At 49.5% G+C, this 24,397-nt stretch overlaps 3 protein-coding genes across 7 annotated transcripts in view; 1 reads left to right on the top strand and 2 right to left on the bottom strand.

The window, feature by feature from the left end:
• Positions 1-2,005, bottom strand: part of LOC126570930 (TLD domain-containing protein 2) — a 104,474-nt gene extending 102,469 nt beyond the window's left edge. For both annotated transcript variants that reach the window (XM_050229056.1, XM_050229057.1), the window contains exon 1: positions 865-2,005. In XM_050229056.1, the coding sequence (XP_050085013.1) occupies positions 865-866 (2 nt within the window). In that variant the 5' untranslated portion in view covers positions 867-2,005. The remainder of the gene's footprint in view (positions 1-864) is intronic.
• A 987-nt stretch (positions 2,006-2,992) lies between these two features.
• On the bottom strand, positions 2,993-4,302 carry LOC126580891 (stromal cell-derived factor 2). The gene is made up of 4 exons (XM_050244213.1): positions 4,138-4,302; positions 3,736-3,934; positions 3,536-3,663; positions 2,993-3,467 (listed from the first exon to the last, which is right to left on the bottom strand). The coding sequence occupies exons 1-4, from the start codon at positions 4,211-4,213 to the stop codon at positions 3,205-3,207; spliced, it is 666 nt and encodes a 221-aa protein (XP_050100170.1). The 5' UTR covers positions 4,214-4,302; the 3' UTR covers positions 2,993-3,204.
• Positions 4,303-5,620: 1,318 nt separating this feature from the next.
• Positions 5,621-24,397, top strand: part of LOC126578205 (chitin synthase chs-2) — a 28,673-nt gene continuing 9,896 nt past the window's right edge. Inside the window, exons 1-3 of one of the 4 annotated variants that reach the window (XM_050240553.1) lie at positions 5,621-5,727; positions 7,440-7,611; positions 20,733-20,857. In XM_050240553.1, coding sequence (XP_050096510.1) covers positions 20,751-20,857 — 107 coding nt within the window. In that variant the 5' untranslated portion in view covers positions 5,621-5,727; positions 7,440-7,611; positions 20,733-20,750. Of the gene's footprint in view, positions 5,786-5,861; positions 5,878-7,439; positions 7,612-20,732; positions 20,858-24,397 lie in introns of those variants that run through there. The other 3 variants (XM_050240562.1, XM_050240533.1, XM_050240543.1) reach the window with 3 other exon arrangements.

The following is a 24,397-nucleotide window of genomic DNA, read 5'->3' as shown; positions in this document are numbered from 1 at the left end:
CGGAACAGCGCCTGGTGACTGGTCGCGACAGCGAAAGTCGTGCACAAAGAAAGGTAAACAGAAAGTGGCCACCCTGGCAGTCCCACCTGCTCGCTAGGCTGACACACAGACGGTCCCAAGAAAATTGTCTTCTCCATCATCATAAGATGCTCGCTCTCACTCTCTCTCTCTCCGCAGATAAATTCAGAGAAAGAAGCCAAACTCCAACTTGAATCAACAACAACAGCGTGGTGTGCGTGTTCGATCGAGATGAAGCACCAGCAGAGGGAAAAGTAGAATCGATGCAATGCGTGCATGAGTCGACGAGTATGTGTGGTACGCAACTTGTTTTGATCAAGTAACCAACCAATGGGGCGGACACACCGTACCGGACCCTGTAGGGAACGGTCTCTCTCTCTCGATCTCACGTGGTTTAAAGCGTTTGAAAAGCTCAACCCGCTCTTTGCAGCGATCTCCACGTACCGCCAGCGCACGATCTGCTCCGGGTCTCTTTCGTGTGTTTGTTGCTCACTGTCGCTCGGTCGATCGTCGTCGATCTGGGCGTTCGTTCCCGGGCCGGGGCTAGACCAGAGCGGTGAAAGAAGAAATTAAACGCATACCAGCGCACATACCGTCGCACTAACTGCCAGCACGTTGTCACCATTCGCAACAGAAACGGCGGACCGATCCACCGTTTTGTCTCGATTAATGCCCCCCATCCGGCTGACCGCATTCCGATCCGGGCTGTCCGGGAGAACAAGAACCAAACAGCTGGCTAGAACGCAACGCCACATTCTCTCCAATCTATTCTCTATCTACCGTTCCGCCACGGCAACGCGATTGCCTTGTTGAGGCAGCACGGCTTTCCCTGCCCATTAGACTTACATTTTTTATGCTCCGATGTGCAGCTTCTAGCCACCACCACGTTGAAACAGCTGGTCTAGTCGACGGGAACGGTAGCTACTGCTTCACGCACTGTAACACTGATTGCACAACGATTCCGTTCCGTTTCCGACCGTTTCTATCTGCTAGCTCGGCTCTTCACTCTGTTTACTGCGTATTTCTAGCCGACTGGAGCCGGTTCCCGGTCTTCGTTCGATGTCTTGAGCGTAACCACGGTACACAAGCAATACGAAAACGCACCCAAACCGGCTACACCTGCAACCTGAGTCCTACTTTCGGACCACTCGGTGGTTTCTTGGGTGTTGCACTTGAAATAGGATAGTGTGTCGGGCTCGAGCTTCACTCTGTGCGATTATCCTTTCTCAGCAGCAACATGAAACCGTGAGGGGGAGGGGGGGACTCGGGAATGCTACCTTTTACGCTGAGTACGATAATTCGCCAAGTGCGCTTCGTCAGTCGGTGCTTGGATTCGCTTAAATGATTTTTTTTCTTCTTCTAAACAACCGTTATGTGGCTTTGCTTTGAATGGGGCGCGATTTGGCGGCGCCCGGTTTCACTAGCGAGTTTGGCAATGCAATCAGTTTCATGCTATCACTTAATTATCATCAACATAATGGCCATCACCTTTCCATTGGCCTGCACGTGCTATGATCGGGAATCGGGAAAAATCGATACCGTTTTGCTGCTGCTGCTGCTGCTACTAGCGTGGTGCCTCCGTCATTTGCTCACTCACACACCGTCCCACGGAACTCTACCACACCATCTGGCCCCTACCACACCACCAGGACCCCAGTACTCCGGGGCCACAAGCTGGCACAAAACAATCCGAGGACCACGGGACACTGTCACAGGATCTGCGTTTCTTTCAGGAGCAAAATTATGAAACTCACTCGATAGCTAATAGATTCTTTCAGATGCAACACAGCCCACCCCTCACACAGTACCAACTGGTTTGTTGGTGGCCACTTTAACCACCCTTTCCGTCGGGGATGGGTTGGGTTCAGCCCAATTGCGCTGCTGCTGCTGCTTTTTGTCACAAACAGTAAAACTCTTGGATTGTCTGGAACTGTTTTTTTCTTCTCCTTCAACCTTCTTCACTGAATCTGCTACTCCTTCAAGCGCGAAACGTTGCAATGCTGCAGGCAGAATGTATAGCCAGCGGTTGTGGCCAGCACCATTTCTTGAATGCCTCCGGAGTCTTGGAAAATGTTCCAACCGGGAGCTCTCGCTGGAACGTCGGTTCTCCTCTCTCGCGCTCGCGGTTCTCTCGACGGCAAACAGGAGATAACTCCCCAGTATGGTGAAGGGGCCGCGAAGAGCAATGTAAATACAATGTGCTCGGCGGGGGCCATGCTCACGCAAGAGCGAAAGAGCGCTAATCCAAGGCAGGCACTAACACATGTTCGACAAAAGTTCGACTTGTGTTTTTTTTCTTCGTTTTTTATCCGTTAACTTATCTATTAAGGTATTTTTTCAAAATGCTAAATCAATAGAATTGTGCTTTTTGTGCTAAAAATCATCCAGAGGTCACGGAAAACCTTTACAAACATAGCAGTTTTGCCAACTGTGTTTGGTATTCCTGGTAATTCATTATGATTGCTAGCGAGTCTAGTATCTTTATCCGAGTATCTTGTAATTCCAAGTAACGAGTAATTATGTAATCTGTAAATATTTGAATGTTTTATATTTGATTGGGGAGAAAATAATACCTTGTTTTTGAGTGAAGTTTAAGGTTTTATTAAAAAAAACCCGATGGTCCGATTTAAATGAAATATTGATTCATCCTGATGGGAGATGACACCGCTCTTGATGGTCAATTCTGGGCATTTTTGGTCAATCACGACTCAAACGACTTTGATGCTAAGAGTAAAGATATGAAATTAGCGTTTGATGGTGCGAAAACAGCTCATTAAAATTAGTATGAGACTTGAAACCTCCAAATACAGGCCCAACCGTGACCTCGTCGGAATTTGGTCATCATACGAACCATTTCAACCCGCTTTAAGCACGATCTTTGGGCACAATCCGGAAGTATACTACTTTCCTTTAATAGTATACTTCTTAGTACTTTCCTCATCACCAACATGAGCATGAAAAGTAAACCAATGCGTAACGATTTGGTGATCGAGTTTATTTAGCGCTGGTTTACCCCGATATCGAAGTATTATGACTAAGGGTAGCCCCAGCCGCAGCAGGTTGAAGCTAATTGGTTTGTTCATAAAATCAGCCGTTCCTCGATTGAGCTATTGACATGTTTTCAGCAATGTGTTCTGCTTCCGGTCCACAGTAAGTAATGGTCGGATCCGGCCCCGCAGAGACTTTTTACAGTTCCGTGTGGATTTGCGCTCCGCCGTCCTTTTCCGTTGGATGTATGAACAGACCTTCGGCGGCAACCCATTCCGTGCCGCTGTACGGGTTTGGAATGCCGACCACCTCCATCTGTCCGTTGATCGGTCGGCCGAAGGTACGGCCCGACACACCCAAATACATGTCAGTGTCCTTGTGCTGCAGCCGAACGGGGTTCGTCCGTAACCAGCTATCACCAGAGCAGATCAACGTCCAATGATCACCGCTATCACCTTCACCTATCGGAGGGGAGGATCAGTTGGTTAAGATGGACACGTGGAGCAATGATGATGCGATCGTCGCCTACCCTGATCATCGCCATAGGCCGAGATTTCCTGATTTCCAGACAGCGGACTCTGGAAATGGTGCGAGTGGAGGTTCTTGTTGGTCGCCAAGTGATGCAGCCGGATCGTATCACCACATTTTACGGGTTCTCTGGAAAGGAATGACGAATAGTTAAGCTGGATATGTTGCTGGTGGGGACTACCCCTTTCCCTCTTTCCTTACCCTCGTTCACAGTGCTTGCCAGTGGCGGCCTTTATCGCCCAGTGGCTGTTCACGTCCTCCTGTAGCTCCGTCGCCGTAACGGACTGCTGACCCGATCCAGTGCCATACTTTACGTCGTGTGAATGTAACCGAACCCGGTAGTCGACGTTTTGCAGCTTTAGCACAGTCCCGCAAGTCACATGTCGATTATTACGGGCGGCTAAAACGGATCGATGGATTTGAAATTAGCACACGCCGCAGATTTGGGAATTCCGTTCCGTTCAGAATCACTGACGTGGTTCGCTCTGGGGGCATGCCGGCATGGGGCTAGCGATAGACCAATCAGCGCCCACCAACACACGACGGGCGATAAAGCAAAACAAAATCGCCTGCCTCGATTCGTGAGGGCGAGAATCTACTTACCGAGCGTTATATCGATGATGCTTAGAAGACTAACGACTAGGGCGAAGTCTAAAAGTACGCAGCTGTGGAAATTCATGCTTAATAAGTTAATTTACTGTACTTTCTGCTTTTACCACCCGTGCAAACTCCGCCAGCCGTGAAACCCTTCCAACGAAACTCGCGAAGAAAAAACACGGTCAATGACAGCGGTGACAGAAAAGGGTTAAATCCAAGATGGCTGAACATGTTTGACAACCGGAAGAAGTAGGTTGCTTCGATGGGTGTTTATGATTTAACGAAATGGATTTCTAAATAAGCGAATCATTAAAAAAATAATTCCTCCAGATTATTACAATAAAATTTAACCGTACCAACTCAACATGAGCATAACGTTGCCCCATTAATATTACTCGTACGTTGTACTATGCTCATGTCGATCCCACCCACAGGGCGCCTGTGCGTGAAATGAGCCCTCGAGAGAGCGCAAAGAGCAAAAGAACACGTTGTTTTTAAAATAAAATTTATATTTGCGAATATTATTGGCACACAAAGGTAAGATATTTCATTCTTTTACCGTCAAAATATGATTTCTTGAGTTAATCGTCACATTATTAACCATATTTTCATAGACGATTCCAAAACACGTGCCATACGAATTTCATATTTCCAAATTCAAATGAACAATTGAGAGACAGACGGCCGTCCGGAGATCATGTTTAAATGCCGAGAATCTTTCATCCGAACAATGAATATATTTTCCTCTATATTTTACCGATTAAATACTATTAATCGGATGCCTTTTCCAGTTAATAACACCAGTTATCCCTCCTACTTGTTATTAGAACGATCCTGTTTTGTCCAGAAAAATAAAGCATGATTCAAAATAATAAATCAAATTTTATCTTCCTTCTCCTGACACTCAGATTCCCGTCTGATTCATTCGTACTGTTCATGGCGGTAATTAAATACCGGAATAAAATTGTCCTTCGAACTTGCGATGCAACATGCTTACGCACCACAGTTTCTCAAAAATCCGCATCCGCAAACGATACTCAACCGATACCGATGCAGCGTGACTTTCCGGAAAGGTCCTACCAACAAGCAAACTTCAAGGATACAATGAGGATGCTTGGCAGAAATAGTCAACATGAATCAGGTGCGCCAATGGATCACGGAGACTCCGTTCAGCCCCTGGTCTATTATTTCTTCGTTTTCGTTTACAAAGCGACCAGAAACGACATCAACATCACGAATATCATCATTCCGACGGCCAACATCAAGCGTCGTGCACTGGTTCGACAACTGGTTCTTGGGTGGCTTTTCGGTAGACCGCGCGATCACTGCTCGGGACCACAGTGGCTCTCTCCAGGTGTTCACCAACACAACCGCGATCGTTGATCGCTCAAGACAACGAACTCGTTCGCCTTTGCTGCAACGTTTCACTCGGATCGCAACTTTTCCCCACCGCCTCAATGGCTTGGGGCACCGCGGGCACGGCGACCAACGAAAGACTTCAACGACCAGTCTCCAACGAACCCTGGTCGCATGCTGTCCGGCTTGCGTCTCGCGATTGGCGCTAGTTGTCTGGCCGATAGACGATCTGCTTCTTAGGTTTGTGCCCGTTTCGGATCCCCATTCCCCGCGTTGTTGGTGGAGTGCCCGGTGCGGTGTGAGTGCAGCAACCCGTTCCGTTTAGTGCCGATTTTCTCTTTCACTTTCCATTCGAACCCGTTCAAGGGATCGGGAAAATCAGGCTCCAGTGTATGTTTTGTGCAATCGCAATGTGCAATTAATTGAAAACGAAAAAAACGAAGAAAAAAAAACCGAAATCACGCAACTGTTTCCAAAAGTAAAATGCATAAGGTGATGGTATTAGTGGGTGACAAACTGTGAAGACGGAGACGACAACGACGACGACGACTTCACGGCACGTCGACGATCGCGACGACGATCAAGTCACAAGCCATTCAAGTGGATGGTTTCGTCTTCGATGCTGCTGCTGCTGCTGCTGCTGCTGTTGCCTGTTACTGGCGTCGATGGCGCAAAATGTCAGAGCCTTCACCTTTTCGGCGTGAATCGGAGACGGATCTAAGGCAACAGAGACTGTAGACGTTGGAGCCCTCTCGAGCGCATCGAGCACTGGGCTTCTTCTACAATCGCTCCATTTCGTGCGGTGGAACTGGTATTCCTGCGATCCCTTCTACCGTCCTCGTTGATAAACTATCAGTGACAAAACGGATTTGTCCCGTTCGCACAGAGCGAGCAATCATGTTGCGATTTCCATGATCACGACCACCGGAGAGTGGTGAAAGTGGTGTCTGCCGTGACCGTTGCGTAAGCGGAGCCTGGCGAAAAAAAAGAGAAAATCCCTGAACCAATCGCGCCCGAAACGGTGAATCCGGTGAGACAGTGACCGGTTTGCCGTCGTGTGTCGCTGGAATGTGATAAATTATCGATTGTTTTAGCAGCAGAATTTGATTAGAAATCTCTAAAACCATCGATCGATTAGAATTCAAGGTGGAATTGATGCGAACCCAACGCAAAGGCGCAACTTTGCAGCATATCCAACGGGAGCTTTTTGAGGGGGATTGTTGATCGTCTCAGGGTGGCGAGAGCGAGTAGTTGACGCCTGTACGCCGTGCGTTCGCGTTTCTTCATTAGTCATTCCGATCGACACTGCGGGATTTGTGTACTGCCAGTGGCCTAGAGACGGCCAGCAATAGCAACAGCACCAGTAGCAGCAGAAGTAAGAAAAGAAAGAGAAACAGTGCGTCCATGTGTGTATGTGTGCGGCCGTATGTGTGTGGGTGGATTTATGTGACTAAGTGTGCGGGGGTCTGTGTGGCCAATGGCCACACCATACCGCGACGGTACGCCACCACCGCCGCCTCTCTTGACGGTGGTCTCTTTCTGTTGTTGGCGTCAGCTTCGTGGCTTAAGGTGTTGGCTTAAGCAGCAACTACCGATGTGGACCTCCAGTGTATGACTGTGTCAGTTTGTTGGCTCTTTCGAACGGTGATTCGAAGGTCTCTTGCAACGCAATGCAGCCCGTGGTTGCTGGAGGCATGCAAGTAGACCAATCGCCGTGCCGTGATCGTGCACAGTGACTAGCTGCGCACTCTCAACGTTATCGTTTTGTCGATTGGACTTTGTGAAAAAGATCACACTAAAGTTAAATAAGAACTGTATTAACATTTGTGTTTACGTCTTTCGTGTTTTTCTTAAAAAAAAACTCACATTAATCTTTGTTTTCAATTTTCAATTCCTTCTATTCCAAAAAATGTGTTCTCGTACTCGATCCGCCGCTCGGTGACGCTCAACAGTGGATTTGTTTTATGTTGCGTAAGATAACGGGCGAATCGCTGGCGCAGTACCGGATCGGTCACAGCAAGCAGCACCACCGTCCGGGCGATTTGGCATTGTGTTCGTTTGGATTGCAGCGATCGCGACATTGGTGCACGAATTTCCTTCGATTTGGGATTGGCCATTTTGTAGGTGAGTAGTTTGAACGCGCACAACATTTCGTCAACGTTCGCTGTCCCCTTAAAAGCTTCATTCGAACGCACTATCATTGATAGTAAAAGGGCGATCGAAATGTAACGAAACAAAAACAAACAATGCACATCCTCATCATCATCATCATCGTGCACTTTAACTATGCAAGCAACTGGAGCGAACTGAAGGCTTTGCGATCTTTATCTTTCACCGATTTCTAACACCATAACGCCACCGCCCGTGTGCCAACTGGCCACCGGAGCGTTAAAAAGAAAATTAACTTGAACCACTCGCACTCATCCAGCGTAACGCGTCGAACCTACTTTTCGCTAAATGGCGAAACCGAGCAACACCTCGGCGACATGATTCAACGATTATGGTGGATATGATTTGCTTAATTCGATCGTACCCGATGCGATGTCATAATGCGGTCCACTCGCGCGGGCGGTTACGTACGGTCAAACATTTGTTTTATTAAATCAACGGCGGGCATTTTAAAGCACCTCAGCTCCCTCAAAATCGTATAATTGTTGCATGCATTTGCAAAACCGTGAACGCGATCGTATAATCTATTGCATCGGAAGTTAATTACCGCCACGACCATGCAAAAGTATCGGGCCGCGGGTTTCCATCTTTGACTTTGGCCAGAAAAATATGTGTAACGCCCACGTGCTCACACGTGTGGCCGCGGTACACACAAGGCACAAGTGCAGCGGTTTAAGATTGCACCAACGTGTGCCGCTGCATTGTCTTCCGTCATGCGCCATGCAAGGTCTGAGCACACGCCTCTCGAACGGATGTCGATTTTCCGGTGGAAATTTGCCACCACCAGCACCACAATGTACTCTCGGTCTGTAAGTCTGTCTGTCTGTCTGTCTGTGGAGCTCGGTGGCGCAAAACATAAACGGTTGTTGCGCCGCCGTTGATCGCGATTTCGCGCAACTCGCAACTCCGCAGCCGCACTGGCACCTTGTCTGTCGATGCCTCGCTATAATTACCACCGTTTCCGCCCTCCAGCCTTTTCGTGTCGTGTCGTGTCTTGGGTCAATCGTCTAGTGGAGCAGTTTTCCCAAATAACAATAAAAAAAAATGCAACAGAAGAAAACAGAATGGTGAACTGAAGCCAATCCAAAGGTACACACCGGTGGGCATGACTCGCAAATCGCTTGGAGCTCACGTTGCGTGCGTGTCTGGTGCCAATCAGAACGCGATCGACTTCCCTCGACGCTATGAGTCCACTTGTACTGGAGTGTAGTAAAATAGCTCGTTACTGGTCGCGCTGGTTGCGGTTTTTTGTTAGCAGAAACTCCTTTTTTCTCACGTCGAAGCCGTTAAAGCAGGGCACGCAGCTTACGGTGGCCGCGGATTAACCTTCGACAATTCGATTCACGGGTTTTTGGGGTGGAGTCTCGAAGTTTTACTTTTGCTTGTTGCCACCATACATGGGGTATGGATGTTGGTGTTTAATTTGAGAAGTTTTTTTTGCATTCAATCCATTGCTTTTAAGCCAACCAGTCAAACGACGTCACGGATCAAGAAATGAACGGACACTTATAATGATTTTTATGTACGCGTCATAAAGCGGATCCGCACAAATGAGGGCTTAAGAATTTTATTAACTCGATGACCTTCTTCCATGCTCGCACAACATCGATAGGTACTGTGTGCGTACAGTGCTTGCTCGAGAATGGGAAAGTAAGCTACGTCACAATCGAGCGGAGTCCGATGGCGTTGGTCAGCTGATTTGGGATTCTTAGCGCCACGTAAAAACCCTCCCGCATTGTGACAAGTAGGCTGTGAAGTGGATGACGTTGACTTCGAGTGATCATCTCACTCGATCATCTCAAGTAAGCGAGAAATTCTCGAATGCAACCTCCAGGAAATCCCTTGCGGTGGCAACGACCTCATGTTTGATGAATAATCGATGTATGAGTAAGCCATGTCATCTCAAAAGATATCTTTAAGATCGGAAACATGCTTCAATAAATGCTTTCTCCGAAGAACATACTTCCGAAGATGAGCATAAAAAGGATCATCTTTTATAACTTAAAGACACCTGGCTGCCATGAATGGTCACTAATAAATCCCTGCACCAATCCACCGAAAACAATGCCGAACCGTTGATATGCAATAGAAGCAAGCAATAAAACTCGGACAGAAATAAAAGAAAACTGCTTTCTTCGCACCTAGCCACTCATCGTCGGAAGCTAATTGTAAATAATTGCGACAAAAGTTGTATGGTCTAGCGAAACTTTGAAAGCCGTGTGACGGACGGAAAGGTTCATCATCATCATCATCATTCGGCAACGCCTGGTTCGCTCCTTCGCGGTGGTATGAAAAAGTGAAAATCGTTCAAAAATCCTCTGCCCCAGGGGCGTAGAACTTTGAAATTTGCATTTTCAACCGAAAACTTTCCCCCGCCAAAGGGGAAATGCACGTCGACCTGTGCTGGACAGGAAGTAAGCCCTCGTTGTCTACGAGAGAAATGACACCGGACTCCAAGATTGTGCGACTTAATGGTCCCGCCCAAAACGATGACGATTGCCAGCCCAACGTCTAATGACGCAAAATTGCAGAGCTACTTAGTGCAGCTTCGCACTAGCGACTCTAACTGGCTTCCGATCGGAGTCAGTGGGTCATCATACGGTACCGAGCGTTTATCATGCGGCTCCACCACCACGATCACCGGCTAAGAGGTTTGGATTTAAAAAGGAAAAGCATCCAACACTGCCTGGCATCCCACTAGCCGGTTGTCTGTCCGGCGATGAAAAGTAAAAGAGCCACCGAACCAACCGAACTAGCCGCTCTCCGTCCACTATATCTCTGCTCATCGGTTGCCTTGAATCTGCTGCTGCCGCTGCTGCTGCGGAGTTCATCGTGGCCTTCCTTTCCCCCGGGGGGCGCCCGTTTCTTCTCCAGTTCTCCAACCGGTCAACCATTTTGCGCTTTCTCGCTTCACATCCGCGTCTCATCATCGGTCTAGCTCGGCAGCAAAAGAAAGATGATTATACACCTTCCCCATTCCAAACTCCCACCATGCGATCTCCACCACCCCTTCGTCTGCGTCACGGTACGAGGATTTGAAAAGTGAAAATCATCCCAAACACAAGGCGCCCGTCAAAAAAAAAACTCCGCTCCCGCCCGCCTCCTAAAACGCGGATGCGCGATCCGTAGAGCGAAAATGATCATCGCAGATCGTCGACCCAGACAGGTGGCAGTGGCTAAGGAAAGTGAAAACGAACGAGCGGGACGAAGATTAGATAAACGGGTTAACAAGTGCAAGGGGGAATTGCAAATACTAGCTACATCATCGTCGGTACCGGACGCGGATAGCAACGCGACACAAAGGTAAGGAACCCTGTTTTGACCCTGATGCTGCTCCGTGTGAATGAATCCGTTTCATGCTCCATTCCGTGCCACGTGTTTGAGGAATGGTGGATTTGTTCCAATGTTTCTGCCCTCCGGACAGCCAAGAAGTTTTGAGCAAACTGATCCCCAAATAATGGGAACCGTTTATGCGTCCGGTTACGTGTAGCGCTTCCTGGAATCGGTTCCATCTGTGTCCATGAATCGGCACTGCATAAATGGACGTTCTTTCAGTTTCAGCAGACGAATCTTTTGTACCCGTTAGCATAAAGCGATCGGTGCTTAAAGCGAAGTCTAGAGTGGGTTCTCACTTGCTAAACAGGTCAGTCAAGCGAGAAGCTAGCGATCGAGTAGAGACAAGTACTTCGCGAGCTTATCAATTTCCAGTGCGAACAGGGAAACAGTGCTCAGCATCTATGTTTTGGGAAGATTATCGACGACAGATTGAAAACAGTGTACGTTCGAGAGTGTTTTTTTTTTAATGTAAAGCCTTTGTCTACTCACACAGAGGATTCATTGGAGCGCAACAATTGGAGGCACCCACACATTCGCTTCAATTCGAATCAACATATCGCGGGTGTAATGCACTTTTCGATGCACAGTAAAAAACCAAAAATAAAAAAACAGACCTCGAGCCCAGACCAAAGTGGATCCATCTCGCAACCACGAGCCACGTGAATAGAGAGCACGCACAAGTTCACGCACGCACGCACGCTTTCACGGCGCTTTCCCTCGCATCACCGGGTTTCTAGGGGAGAGGGGGGGAGAAAATGCGAGAAAATGTGCGCCAGACCCCCGTCCGGACAATTACTGCCAGCCCGTTTAGAAATAACACAATAACGCGCTGATTAGTGCCTTTGGCCGAATGCGACGGAGAAGCTTTCGAGAATGGGTGTACAAATGGGGCGGGCGGAGTGATCTTCGGTAGCGAACTGCGGGCTACCCCCCGTGGCCGGGTATGATTGGCGCCATTCAATGTGCACTGTGGTTTGAGAGAAATTTCCCCACACCGAAGGTTATTGCCGAACAAATGCGCCGCTCAGACCATCTTCTTCTCCTTCATGATCGAAAGACTTATCCACTTTCTCGTAAGCGACGAACCCCGCCTGGGTAGGAGCAGAGCGAGGCCATGTCGTCGAACTGTGCGTTCTGAACTGTTAAAACGAACACAATGAACGTGACAACACATGGCGGTGGAATAGCCCGGGGAGCAACAGACCTCAGTAACAGTCTGCACTCGAGACAGACCGAGGTTAATTGGGAGCATTGCGTAGCAGAACGAAAAAACAACATTCATCGCTCGGTTCTCATCGCCAGCCGCCCTTTTCTCGATGTTGTTACAACGCGCGCCTAGAGCGGCTACATAATTCGTTCGCATAATCGGCCACCATTTGCGTTCACACATTCAGCCTGGACCTTGCACCGGTCGCACGAAGTGATATAATTTTTTGTGTTTTATGCTGCGAAACGAGCAACCGTGAATGGCGGGTGGGTGCAGCCGATTGTGGGTGAAGCAAAAAAAAACCACAAAAAGCAAAGGAATTCCACTGGGTTGTAGAACACGGTGCACCCGCCCAACATTACATTAGCGAACCGCATTGGCACCGCACGGTGGCCACGAGATCGAGAAGGCAGATCCAAATGAGATTCCTATTCTCAGCACCGAAGAGCGCACGAACAGAATGGCCAGGAAAGGAGCAAACGCATTCGCGCGCATTAGGCTCAAGCGGGCGCTAATGTGGGAAAGCTCCTGCACTCCCCTCCCCTGGGGGGCTGAGGGTGTGTTGCCAGGCCATTAAATCGATCTCTCGAGCGAAGCCAAATGAAATGTGTATGTGCCAAATGAGAGACCCCAAACCCAACCCCACAAAAAATGAAGAGAAAAAAAAGCAGGCCCCCAAAACGTGACCAACAGACGTGGCGGGCGCGATGATCGTGTCCTTGGCGATGGCGGTGATGGCGAATACACGGCGATCGACGGCTCTCTGCGTGCAATTGGCACGATTGGTGTGTGGTGTGGTGTCTGTCGCCTTCACCTTATGCTTCGACGGCTACCTCCCGTGGCCATCGCCACGCGTAACCAATGTTCGAAGCGTCCAGCGAGAGTCCAGCGATAATGCGAAAAACCCCTAAATACGTACGCAGCGTAAACGACATTTCGAATCAAACCGCGTCAGCGGATGTTGCGCTGCTTAAGGGTGGTGGTGGTGGTGCTGTTGGACCCATGTTGGACCCTGCCCTGGCCAAGAGAACAATCACTCGCGCACCGCAAGACAGTCTGTTGCACAACGCAATCTCGGTCGGTCTGCGCGGCCAGCAACAAACATGCACAACAATCTGGCGCGGGACTAGTAGGACACCCGCTGAGGGGGCCAACACCCGACCGACATTTATGCTCTCGCGCTGCCCAGGCAGTAGAAATGGATTCTGCTTTGGTTGATCATTTGTTTCGCGTGTCATTTACTTACCGGGCCAGCGAGATGGTGTAGTTTTTTTTTTCTGGGTGGGCCTCTGTGGCCTAGTGGTCAGCTCATAAAAAAAACAGAAATACTTGTGGTGGCCTTGCTATAAGGGTGGTAGCAGCGTAAAGAATGATAGATGTGCGTTGACGGTACACCGCTCCCTTTTGCAGCTCGAATGAATAATTGTTGTGAAATGGGGAGAGTGAAGGAGGGTTCTGTTAGAAAATGACGAGTGAGGGGGAGTGCGTTGATCGATCACGATGCTGCAATGTATCCACAATCACACTGCTGACACAAATGACCTTTTTTTCTTGGCTTCGCAACATTAATAACATAATATCCTTTTTCGCAGCTGAAAGCTCGTGGAAAATGAAGGCAGACAATTAGTGGCAAGGTACAGAGCACCGCGCGAATGGTCAGCAAAAAAAAAAAGCAATGTTACAATTTCGCAATACTCGACTTCATGCGAAATGTTTCCGGTTAGTTCGCCAGTTAAACGGTATCGAAAGAAAAGGAAATATTCAATAATTGTTTCCCGATCGTAATTACTCTGCTAGCGAATTGGCGCATTTTGAACCTTCATGACCGCTGACCACTTTCACTCCACGCAATGTCGACCGAATGTGGAACCGATCCAGTCGCCACATTGCATTTTATTCAGTTCCATTTGCTACAGGCAACAGCTACGCCATCGCGACGACGGCCACCGTGGTGAATGATATTACGAAACCCGTTTCGAGACTTCAAGGTTAAAGATTCGGTTCGTCACCGACCGCACCTGGGTCCCCACACTCTCCCTCTGTGGTTTTCGATCGTTCGCCGCACGGTAGCACCGTCGATCCCTCGTGAGATGATCTTTTGAGTCCGTGTTTGGTGAAGATCACTTGATAGGAAACTAAGAGCGGAGTAAAAGCGTTCCATTTGCGATACGGTGGCCCGCTTGGTCCGCCACCGCCACTAATCGCTCATCGCCCCGACAATGGCCGTTGAGTGAGCGAATCATTTTTCACTTCCACACGACATTTCCCCCGTGTCCCCGTCGTTAATGATCACTCGTACAGCTCGGTCACTCTGGTCGGTGGACACCCACCGCGGTGGTGGCACCTCTGGGCGACATTTGCTGAAGCACTTTTGCAAATGCCAGCGACACTCGTCACGATCCGGATCCTTGACCCGGTCAGCCGCGTGGGGTGGAGGGGTTTCTGGCTACCGGCTGCTATGCACATCCGGCTGGATGGATGGCTGTAATGTTAGCCGAAACAATGTGATACAGTAACATACCGTCACTTCTAACGGGACAATACAATGCGAGCTGCATCATCATCATCATCTTCATCAGCTTGACGTGTCAAGCAGGTTGCCGCTTTGGTATCGCACTACAATCGGATACCAAGATGACAGGCAGGCAGACACCAGTAGCAGGTTGATGGCGGCATCATTAAGGAACGTAGTCATTAGGAAGCTGGAGTCCGATGTGCGCGCTGACACCATCGGGTTGTGTTTGCGAGTGCGACACCTTTCTAACGACATCCGCTTGTGTCCAGTAGGATCTAAAACCTTGAAGGGAACGTTACGAGGTGTGTCGCTAAGTGAATCTTAAACCAAATGAATCTTAAATTTGCCATTAACTTCTCTGCAGAGGCGCAAAAATACGCTGGCTATGGCCTTCCTCAATCGAAGTCGTTTGGGACCCTTCCTTCGACTTCCTGTAGGCGTTTTAGTTCGATCGAAACTACTTTCAAAAGCGGCGACTCTACAGCAAAAGGCGACTTATGGTTTACATGATCAAAGTACAGCCTTCTGAACTGCCGTAGAAACGAAGTCCGTGTAACGTCACCATCGTTGAGTCGCCATTTTTGCTACACTCTTCCCCACTCTCTGCGTAGAGCGAGTGGATCCAGTACAGCTGCTACGGCTGCTGCTGCTCCGATTGTGCCACAGCCAGCCAGCCGGTCCGCCACCAGTTGCGCGGCTGCGAAAGAAAGAAAAAGTTGTTTCCTTTATCGCTACCAAACCCTCGATCGGTCTGCGGGGTCCGAGCGAAACTAGAAAACTGGTTTGACCACTCTAAAGTAGAGTGAGGAAACCGAAACCGAAGCATATGCCCGGCCCCTTGTTGGCCAGTTGCTGATCCCACACGTTCTGCACGGCTGTCCTGACGGTGGGGACGGATTGATATGGTGGCTACTACTGTTGCTGTTGCTGTTGGCACTACTACCATCACTAGTGTGTTACTGTCGCTCAAACCTGCTCTGCTATAAGCTCTACAAACACTACTTCACCCGGGGCAGGGCATTCGGATCCCGTTTTTTTTAGTCAACTCCTTTCCTGCTTTGTGCTTTCATACTGTCGAATTCGACGTTCTGTTGAATCGAGATCGCTTGATTATGCTATTTTGAAGAGGAATTCTGTCGATGGTACCAGATGGACCACGGAGCAACTATCATTGAATGGTTCACTTTGTCTCTTTGAACTAAGTGAGAGCTTTGTTGGCTGTAGCACCAACGAAGCTGAACTATATGACAGCTCGATCAAGAATGCTTGTTCTTTTAGAACGCACGCACGACTATTCAGAGTACAGCGGATCAACAAACATAGTACTGTAGCTACCTCACCATTCACTGGAGATGGGATCGTGCACGATTCAAATCGTTCTTTGATGGTTACGCACTGGGAAGCCATGCTACCCTACTCGAAACGTAATTTTGTATGCACCCGGAGTACAGAGCGGCGGTTTCTATTTGTTGTTGACCGCTACGCGGGGTCTCCTATCGCATGGAGTCCACGAGAAGCTGACATTTCGGATAATTCCACTCGGACGACACCTTTGAAAACCATTCCCCCCTAACTGACGTACGATTACGGCGGTTTAATGACGTCGTTCCGAGGATTTAATTTGTCCATTCCGCTTCAAACAGATCCACTACAATGCTCGGACCGCCAGTTGGAATGCACACGAATCCAGTCGTCGTCAATGCGACTTTACTGAATTCTTGAGGATATGATTTGATGTCTCCTGATGCTCCTTGACTCCGTCCAATGAACTATCGCGCACCGGTAGTCACTCCAACCGAGCCGAGCCGGTGTTTCTTCGTAGCAAAACAAAGAAAACCAGTTCCTTGGGCGGTGCTGCATGTTGTGAAATTAAAGCCAACATAAAACATTGCTGCAAAAGTGCGTACGGAAACACTTTTCTTGGGTGTTTCTCGTACTCCGCTCGAAACCTCTTCTTGCTGCCGGTCGTGCCGATCATCCCCGTTGAGGTTGAGAACCTTCTCACTGCCACTTGCGAGACACGCGTGATGCAAGGAGCGAAAGCTCCCAGCCCATCCAACCGTACCCAAGATCGGACAAGGTCGTCTGCATTATAATCTGATCTTATTTACGGTGCACAGCGGAGCGTGACGCGTGGCCAACCGGACCGACCACACCAGCCACCAGCGATCGCCACTTCAATGCGTGCTAGGGGATGAAAGAAGTAAAGCTGACAGACCGTTGCTGACAACGTCGATCGTTTCGTGAATCGGAAGACAGCTGCGTTCTGATGGACTCTGAGGCTGCAAATGCTTCGCGTCATATTCGATGCAATGGCTTCGTTGGTGCATTTGGGATTGGGATTCAAGTTCTACTCGTTCCGTCTCGGAAGGTTAGGCTATCCAGCATCTCAAATGCTGTCGACAGCATCTCAGCAACGCGTGCCCTAACAAGACTTCCTTAAGTCGCGAAACGCGCGTTTGAGTCGACTAAAAGAGGCCGCATACCGCATTACTAGCGCGCAGCCGAGTGCCAACAGCAGCAACAACATTCCTGCCTAATGGGCCAGTCCAGCACTGTACCCCCATAGACAACGTTGGTTGGGATTGGTTTATATCATTTTTTTTTCTTCTTATTATTCCACGCTCACGCCAGCGAAATCGAAAGTCCGATCGCAAGTCAGAGCCCCGTAGAGAACGGGGTGTATCGAAGTGGAGCGATCAGGCACGGCAGGGCGCTGGTACACTAGCGGCGAGCAGCTCAACGGCCGTGGCGGCTCCATTTTAATTGGCCCAACCCAACCGCATGTGTCATATCGAAGGAACGACTCTAGAGGGGACGGTAGTAGATGACGCAGAAGCAGCACGTAGGAAGAGAGAAGGAAGAAAAAATAAGAGTGCCAGCGAAACTAAAATATATTGGTCCGATCTGGCTTGCGTTGCGGTCTGTATGGTGATCATGTTGCCCCTTCTCTTCTGTCAAGATCAAAGGGGTGCTGCTTTCGAGCAAGAACCGTCGCAGGCAAGCGTATTCAACCCTAGCCCCGATGGTGGTGGTAGTGTTAATGGTGGCAGTTGCGCCACACAGTTGTTAATGTTATAAATCTTTAAACCTCCAATCCTCGTTCACTGGCGGCAACTCCTATTCTACTCAGAGCTCAGGATACGGGCACTCGGGCGAGGTTGCTGTCTACTTTTTGTGTTCCTTGCGAATTCCTTTTTTTGTTGTCTTCCGATCGGCCAGATAGCGCAGCCGGAGCCTGAGTCTGGATAAACGATGGCTGAGTTGGTCTCTCCCCCATGGTCCCATGCACTTCGCGATCGATTGACTAATGGTCTGCACGGTCTCCGGGGGCAACGGAAACGAAGAACCCTAGCTGCAAGCCCCTTGATCAATACTTCGTGGCTGGCTCACCAAGCCATGCAGCAGCCGAGAGCGAACACGCTGGTATGCATACGCACCACGGTCCCTGCTGAAGGTCAGCGGGCGTGTTGAGTTTACTGACATTTACCTATCGCGACCGCCATTCGCCGCATTCCCCATCTAGCAAGCCCACAGCAACAGGGCTTATGATGGTGGCTTTGGCCTGAGCCGAAAGGAATGGACGATCGGGCGATCGTTCGACAGTGCCAGGAATCCCTAGCACCAAGAACCTCATGCTCAGCCAGCCAGGAACTGTTTGCAGGAAGAGTTCAATGGACCGCTCGGACCGGAGCAAAAGCGCGCTTTTCCGGCCATTCACATTTCGCGCACATTGGCTGAGAAAGGAGGAAGCAGTTCTGTGCCCGTTCGTACGGTTCGTTGTTCTGTTCAAACATTCGAACCGGTTTCTGTCGCCGGTGAACTGTCGCGAACCCATCGTTCGAATGCCATAAATCAATAAATGTGGGCGTTAGGGCTCGTTTATTGTGGCTTCAGGTCTGTGCTAACAAATCAAACGACGGTGGCCTGCCTGCACCTCGGAGTGCCACGTATAGGGGGCTTGATGGCAAACATTGTAGATGCTACGGAATTCGCTACTCGATCGTAAAGGTTTGCTAGATCATAATGTCGATGCAGAACTCTGCATTCACCAACCTTTACCTCTGCTGCGTCATTGTACGGTAATCCAAACAGCGTGTCTCCGCACCATTTTGGATCAAAAACGAAAACAACTTTCCAACAAAACCTAGCATCAAAAAGACACCCCATCAATCATGAGTTGCTTTTTCGCGGGGACATTTTATCCGTCGTAACGGTTCTTGACTTGCCACGCAGTCCATTGTATTAGTCGACGTCATCAAAATGGCGACGTTTGAGTAGATTTTCGGTCACGGGTGCCAGCATCGTCACGGTTCAAGTTCACAACCAAGCAACACTCTTCCGCGATCACTGAAAATTGCACCCAAAACACGCTCCCATCGCTTGGAAAAGATCACTCGGATTTTGGTCAGTTCGGCCAGTGGTCAGTGAGTTCGGAAGTAGGAAGCCAAACGGCTCGACTCGGTTCCTGGTATTGTTCCTAGTCGCGCACTTCCTGTCGCCATTGCTGCTGATGCTGCTGCTGCTGCCTGTGCGAGCTGTGTTAAGGCGGGAAAAATGATGAATTATTAATTCGAATTCTATGAAATCGCAGAGCAAAGCGCGTATTGTCCATCTGCGGCTGATCCGTGTGCGTGGGAGCCGCAACGAAAGGGGTTACGTCGATCAATTTGCACACCGTCCGGGATCCGTAGATCCGGATGGGGGGTAGTGGTTCCAATTCCACGGGCACAGACAGTTTTGCAGCTCGTTAAATTTGTGTCCATCTGTGCGCGTGGGGGGGAAGGGAACATTCACCCTAAAGGTGGTTTGACCTTTTCGGGCTAGGCCGTTGAAGCCATGAGTCATGATGGTGATCATGTCGATGGTGGTCCATGATCCTACGGGCCAAGATTATGAAGTGTTCCAGTTACACTGGACAACCATAATCTGCAAGAGGCACGAAGCAGTCGCTGTGTTGCTATTGGTGCCAGCGCCTGACGCCTTGACGTGCTCGCGCTCCCTCGGCAAGGGTTTTTGATTTCTTTGTCCAGCGGCAGCGACTCGATAAACCACAAGACCCTCGCCATCGCCTTTGCAAAAGGCAACAGGGAAGGGGTGCGGGCTCGAGAGGTGTCTACTGCCGGTCAAACTAGTTCTCTTGAAAGCCGCAAACCATTTGGACATGTCAGCAATCAGAATTGCGGGCGTGGTAAACCACAGACACAAGCGATGTGAAGCAATACGATCGGACCCGTAAAGCTTTTTGAGAGTCGTTTTTTTCATGTTCCAGATTAGCATGCGATAGCGAGAATGATTTATATCGTGTGCAGATTGAGCATTTGCTAAGACCTTGGTGGATTAGGTGGAGGAAATGGCTAACGGCATTAGGACTGCCAAAGTGCCGATCACTAGCAAACGCACTAAATCAGGATCAAGCCACAGCTGCGCCCATTAACCAAACCCTTCACTCAAACAGTGGACTCCACTGCTGTTGTCTGGCTTCTGCTTGACAGCAGCTACAGCAGGAAGTGAAGAACGTTCTTGCGTCAAGCGCCATCAAAATTGCTGTCAATAAGCAGACAAATAGAATGAAGAATAATGTGCAAAGCTAACCCACCCTGTATGTGACCTTGAAACCCTATACCACGGGCTCCCCGGGGGCTCATTGCTTCACGTATCTTCGCTTTTCCTTTCTACCCCATCCTCTAAACATACAATCTTCGATCGCAACCCAGGACACGGCCGGCACATATCAGTGACTTAAATGTCACTAGTTTGACCACTTGTGGTGCGTGGTCATCCGTGTTCGTACCTGTTGTAGGTTCCGATTTGGGGTTGTAAATTGCCCACGGGGGCCGAAAATGCCGCAGAACCTTTTCGGTTTAAAAAAAAAAACACACAACACACCATCATCATCATCAACGTGCGTTTCAGCGCTGTGCTAATGAAATCATTGGCCTAAACCGGTCGGTGGTTATTAGTTTCACGAGATTTTCATTTGAGCTCTTCTTTCCTTCTCTTTTTTTCTCCCCGCAGAGGCTTCAGGCCGAGAAGATGTCTGCTATCAGACATCGACCTCTGGCAAATGGCCCCAACGAGAGCGATGACAACTTTTCCGACGACGAGAGCACCCCCCTGACACATGACATCTACGGTGGAAGGTAAGAGATCTAAAGTTTACTAGCATGACCTTTTAAGCTCCAGCAATAACAAAATCTGTGCAGTTTTGAGAAACTTTAACATTAATTTGAAAAAAAGTCGAATTAAAACATTGAATGTCGTTTCGTCACCAGAACGAGAGGTTCGTTGCTTGAGTATTGAAGTCACTGCCTCCACCGTCTACCATGATGGTGGAGCGCATAGCAAGTAGCTCGTTACCTCGCAATCACTCGAGTAAACCATGCTTTCCCCTCACGTACACGTCGCTTCTTCGCCGACCCTTTACCCATGAATAATCAATTCGACCTTGTTTCTTGACCGATCGCCGTTACATTCTCTCCTTCATCCCTGAGCTCCCTCACGATAGCACTATTTAGCATAAGCGCTCGCACAGGCTCGAACAAGGTCAGGTTTTTCGGGCTGCCATTTTGCGAAAACGCCAATAACGCCGTGGTGTCGCCAATTTTGAAATCCGGATCTTCCGATCCGGCAGCAGATAGCCGTGTCCGAATCATGGCTCCCCCGAACCCAATTAGCACCCGTTCGGTCGCGTCTGATCTTGAGGAATTGTTTTTTGGTTTCTATCTTCTCTTCGGCGAACAATGTTGTCGTCATCGTCGGCGGACAGTGGACCATGCACATTCCGAAATGCAATCCCAATCAAGATCCCCAGATCGACCGTAGATACTACACCAATACAGCTGCAAATGATGGTGGCACGGACTAGACTAGAAGTCGACGATGAGTCTGGTAGCGTCTAGTGCGTTTTCGTTTCGTTTGCAAATCACACTCACTCCAACAGACCAACGTTGGATAGCAGGGACGGGATGTTTCGGGGTCGTAAACAACAATTATGCAGACTGAAAAGAGTGGGGGGAGGTGGATTCGCTGCCATTCTGTTCAAATCCCCTCTCACGGCGCGACTCATTGCTCTCGAAAGACACGCGCTGGCACGAGAAGCAGCAGCAGCAGCAGCATAATCATCAACGTCACTACCGAGTGGCGAGATGATGATGATCGTAGAATAGCCACTGCTAGAGGTACGCGGGGTGCGAGCATTATGCAACGATCGTAAAAACCTCCCCTTCCCGCGCTAGATCGCTAGTGTTACTTCACTCCGGTGGCAGCATCGGTGGCGAAGATGCCAGCTCACAGAGACACTGCAATTGTGGGGAGCCATCCCCCTCCCGAACAAACACTTGCAGAACTGGATGGATGGATGGATGGAAAGATCATCTGGGCAGTACTCCCACACTGATCATGGCTGCTGTTGCTGTCGCTGCTACTACCACAGTACTCTGCCGTCTACTTCGTGTCTGGACCGTGTCTTCGGATGAGGTTGAGGTTATGAGATTCTACACAATGCGGCCACCATTCGGTATCGGTCGGTATGCTTGTTCTGCGGAAGCTCCAACACAGCTCCGGCAGCGCCAAACAAACACAGACGACCAGGTTGGTAGTGGTGTTTAGCATAAATCGGTGTAAACAAATTGTGGCCAAGACAAATTGTGTCACGTTTCGTGGCTGTGTGTGCTGTGCCGACTTGTGAAAGCTAATTGGCACGTGCGCAAGCACTCATTGACTGATGTTTTACATACACGCAAATATTTAGCTCTCCCATACTCGCCGGCCTGGTTTGGGTACACATGTCTTCAGCAAATGGTTTATTTTGGCGGAAGAATGCTGAGCATTTTGTTACGTGGACGCCGATGTCCGACACTTTTGCACCACGACCAGCCACTGGACTCGACTTTGAATGTTGTTAAGCCATTCCATTCCAACAATGTGAAACGCTTCTAAGATTTCTTTAATACTTCATGATTTTCCTGTTCCGCGATGCTTTCTCCATCAACGGACTGCGGCCGTATTTGGCATATGATCTGAATGTGAAGCGGCTCGTTTTACTTTTACACCTTTGCGATCGCTACGCCTTAAGCAGAAACACGCGATGGATTTCGATAGGCGGAACGGCATGACGGTTAGCGCCCCGCCGGTATCCGCGTACCGGACACCAGCGGACACCATCTAGGGGTGCATCGAGTGCAACGAATTTGCGTTACGTTGCCACTACTGCTGCTGCTGCTGCTGCTGCTGCTGCAGCAAACTAGCTTCGGTTGCGTTAGGACCTTAATCGAAAATCTCAATCGATCTCAATGCGATCGCGAGATGTTACGAAAGCGGTGTCTTCGTAGAGCGTTTGTTCGCCCACAGCTCGAATCGAAATCTAATTTGTCCAGCGAACGGAACCTCGCTACCAATTTGTAACTCCCTGGCAATCCAATCCATCCAAGGCAGACAGACAGGAGACAGCGCAAGGCGCACAAGCGATCTATCGAGCGAGGGAAAATGAACAAACCCTCGTTTTGCGTAATGCGGGAAGCAGCTTGGTTCCGAACGGTGGCAGGAGCAAACGAAAGTCACTTTGAGAGAAGGCACGAGATACTGATCGGTATGGGTACTCAGAGCGGTTCGCCAAAAAGATCGTTGATCGGCGAACCAGGAGGACAAAGTTGCGGACCAGCAAAGTTGCGGATCGCGAGATCATCTCGCAAGGCACATTTTCCTTTAAACGATTTCCCCCCGAAAAGAAAAAAAAACCATTCGATCGCAATCTTTTCTCTGGGTTAAGCCAACACTTGCGTGCTGCTTCTTCAAACGCACGACGATCGAATCGGAGAAAACGCCAACACTCTTCACACCGACACCGATCTGGTACGGATGATCCATGTGCGATGGCGTGCGTGAAATGGGGCGCCTGAGATCGACATGTTGAGCCGATGGTCTGGGGTGGAAGGCTTTCCTCCCTCTACACCCTTCTTTGAACGAACGTCAAGTACCTGCTGGCTACCATTTCTCCGCTCCTGCGCTCCACTCTCACTATCGATATTGGCTCTGGTGCGAGGAGGGAGACCACTAGGGAGGAACCACTGGAGAGGGCCGAACGCGCCAGAGCCAGTGGTCAACCATTTGGTGTATAGTGTTTTGTAGTGTTGTTGCGTGCGCTGCTTGGGCTGTTTTGTTGTCAGCTACCACCACTGGGTACCATACCGTAGTGCCGACGCTTTTTCTTTACTTCGTGTGTTTTTTTATGTTGTTGTTGTTGGATTTTCATTTTTGGTCACTCAACGGTAACGGCTCGCGGCGGTGGCGCCGTGCTTGACCAATCAGCACCTCGCGGCCAAAACGGCGAACCACTAAACGCGAACGCGGTTGCGCCGCTCACTCAGTCCAGCTCATCCGTTGCTATCGGAAGCAGCGCTACGTACGTTCGTTCGATCGATCTGATCGACCACAATTTTGTGCAAATTTCAAACCGGATCCTCGCGATAGATCCCTTCTGGTGTCCTTCTCGTGTGTGCGTCCTGTGGTTGGGGACCTAGTGTGGGAAGATTGTGCGCCTAGTGAGCCCTTTATCCTGGATGGCCCGGGTGTTGCCCGAAGAATGTATCGCAAAGTGAGCAGTGCCACAGTCAGCAACGGGACGGCGGCCACCAGCAATGGGACGGCGGCCACCAGCAATGGAACGGCCATGAATGGTATCG

Source organism: Anopheles aquasalis, chromosome 2, assembly GCF_943734665.1.
Source record: "Anopheles aquasalis chromosome 2, idAnoAquaMG_Q_19, whole genome shotgun sequence".
Classification (NCBI taxonomy): domain Eukaryota; kingdom Metazoa; phylum Arthropoda; class Insecta; order Diptera; family Culicidae; genus Anopheles; species Anopheles aquasalis.
Note: the sequence above shows the minus strand (reverse complement) of the source record. Positions and strands in the feature narration are given on the sequence as shown.

Excerpts from the sequence above, each read along its gene's own strand:
- LOC126580891 (XM_050244213.1), bottom strand. The coding sequence starts at position 4,213 with ATGAATTTCCACAGCTGCGTACTTTTAGACTTCGCCCTAGTCGTTAGT. Across the intron at positions 3,935-4,137 it reads CATCATCGATATAACGCTCG|CCGCCCGTAATAATCGACAT; the intron begins GTAAGTAGATTC and ends GATCCGTTTTAG. Across the intron at positions 3,468-3,535 it reads GGCCTATGGCGATGATCAGG|GTGAAGGTGATAGCGGTGAT; the intron begins GTAGGCGACGAT and ends CCCCTCCGATAG.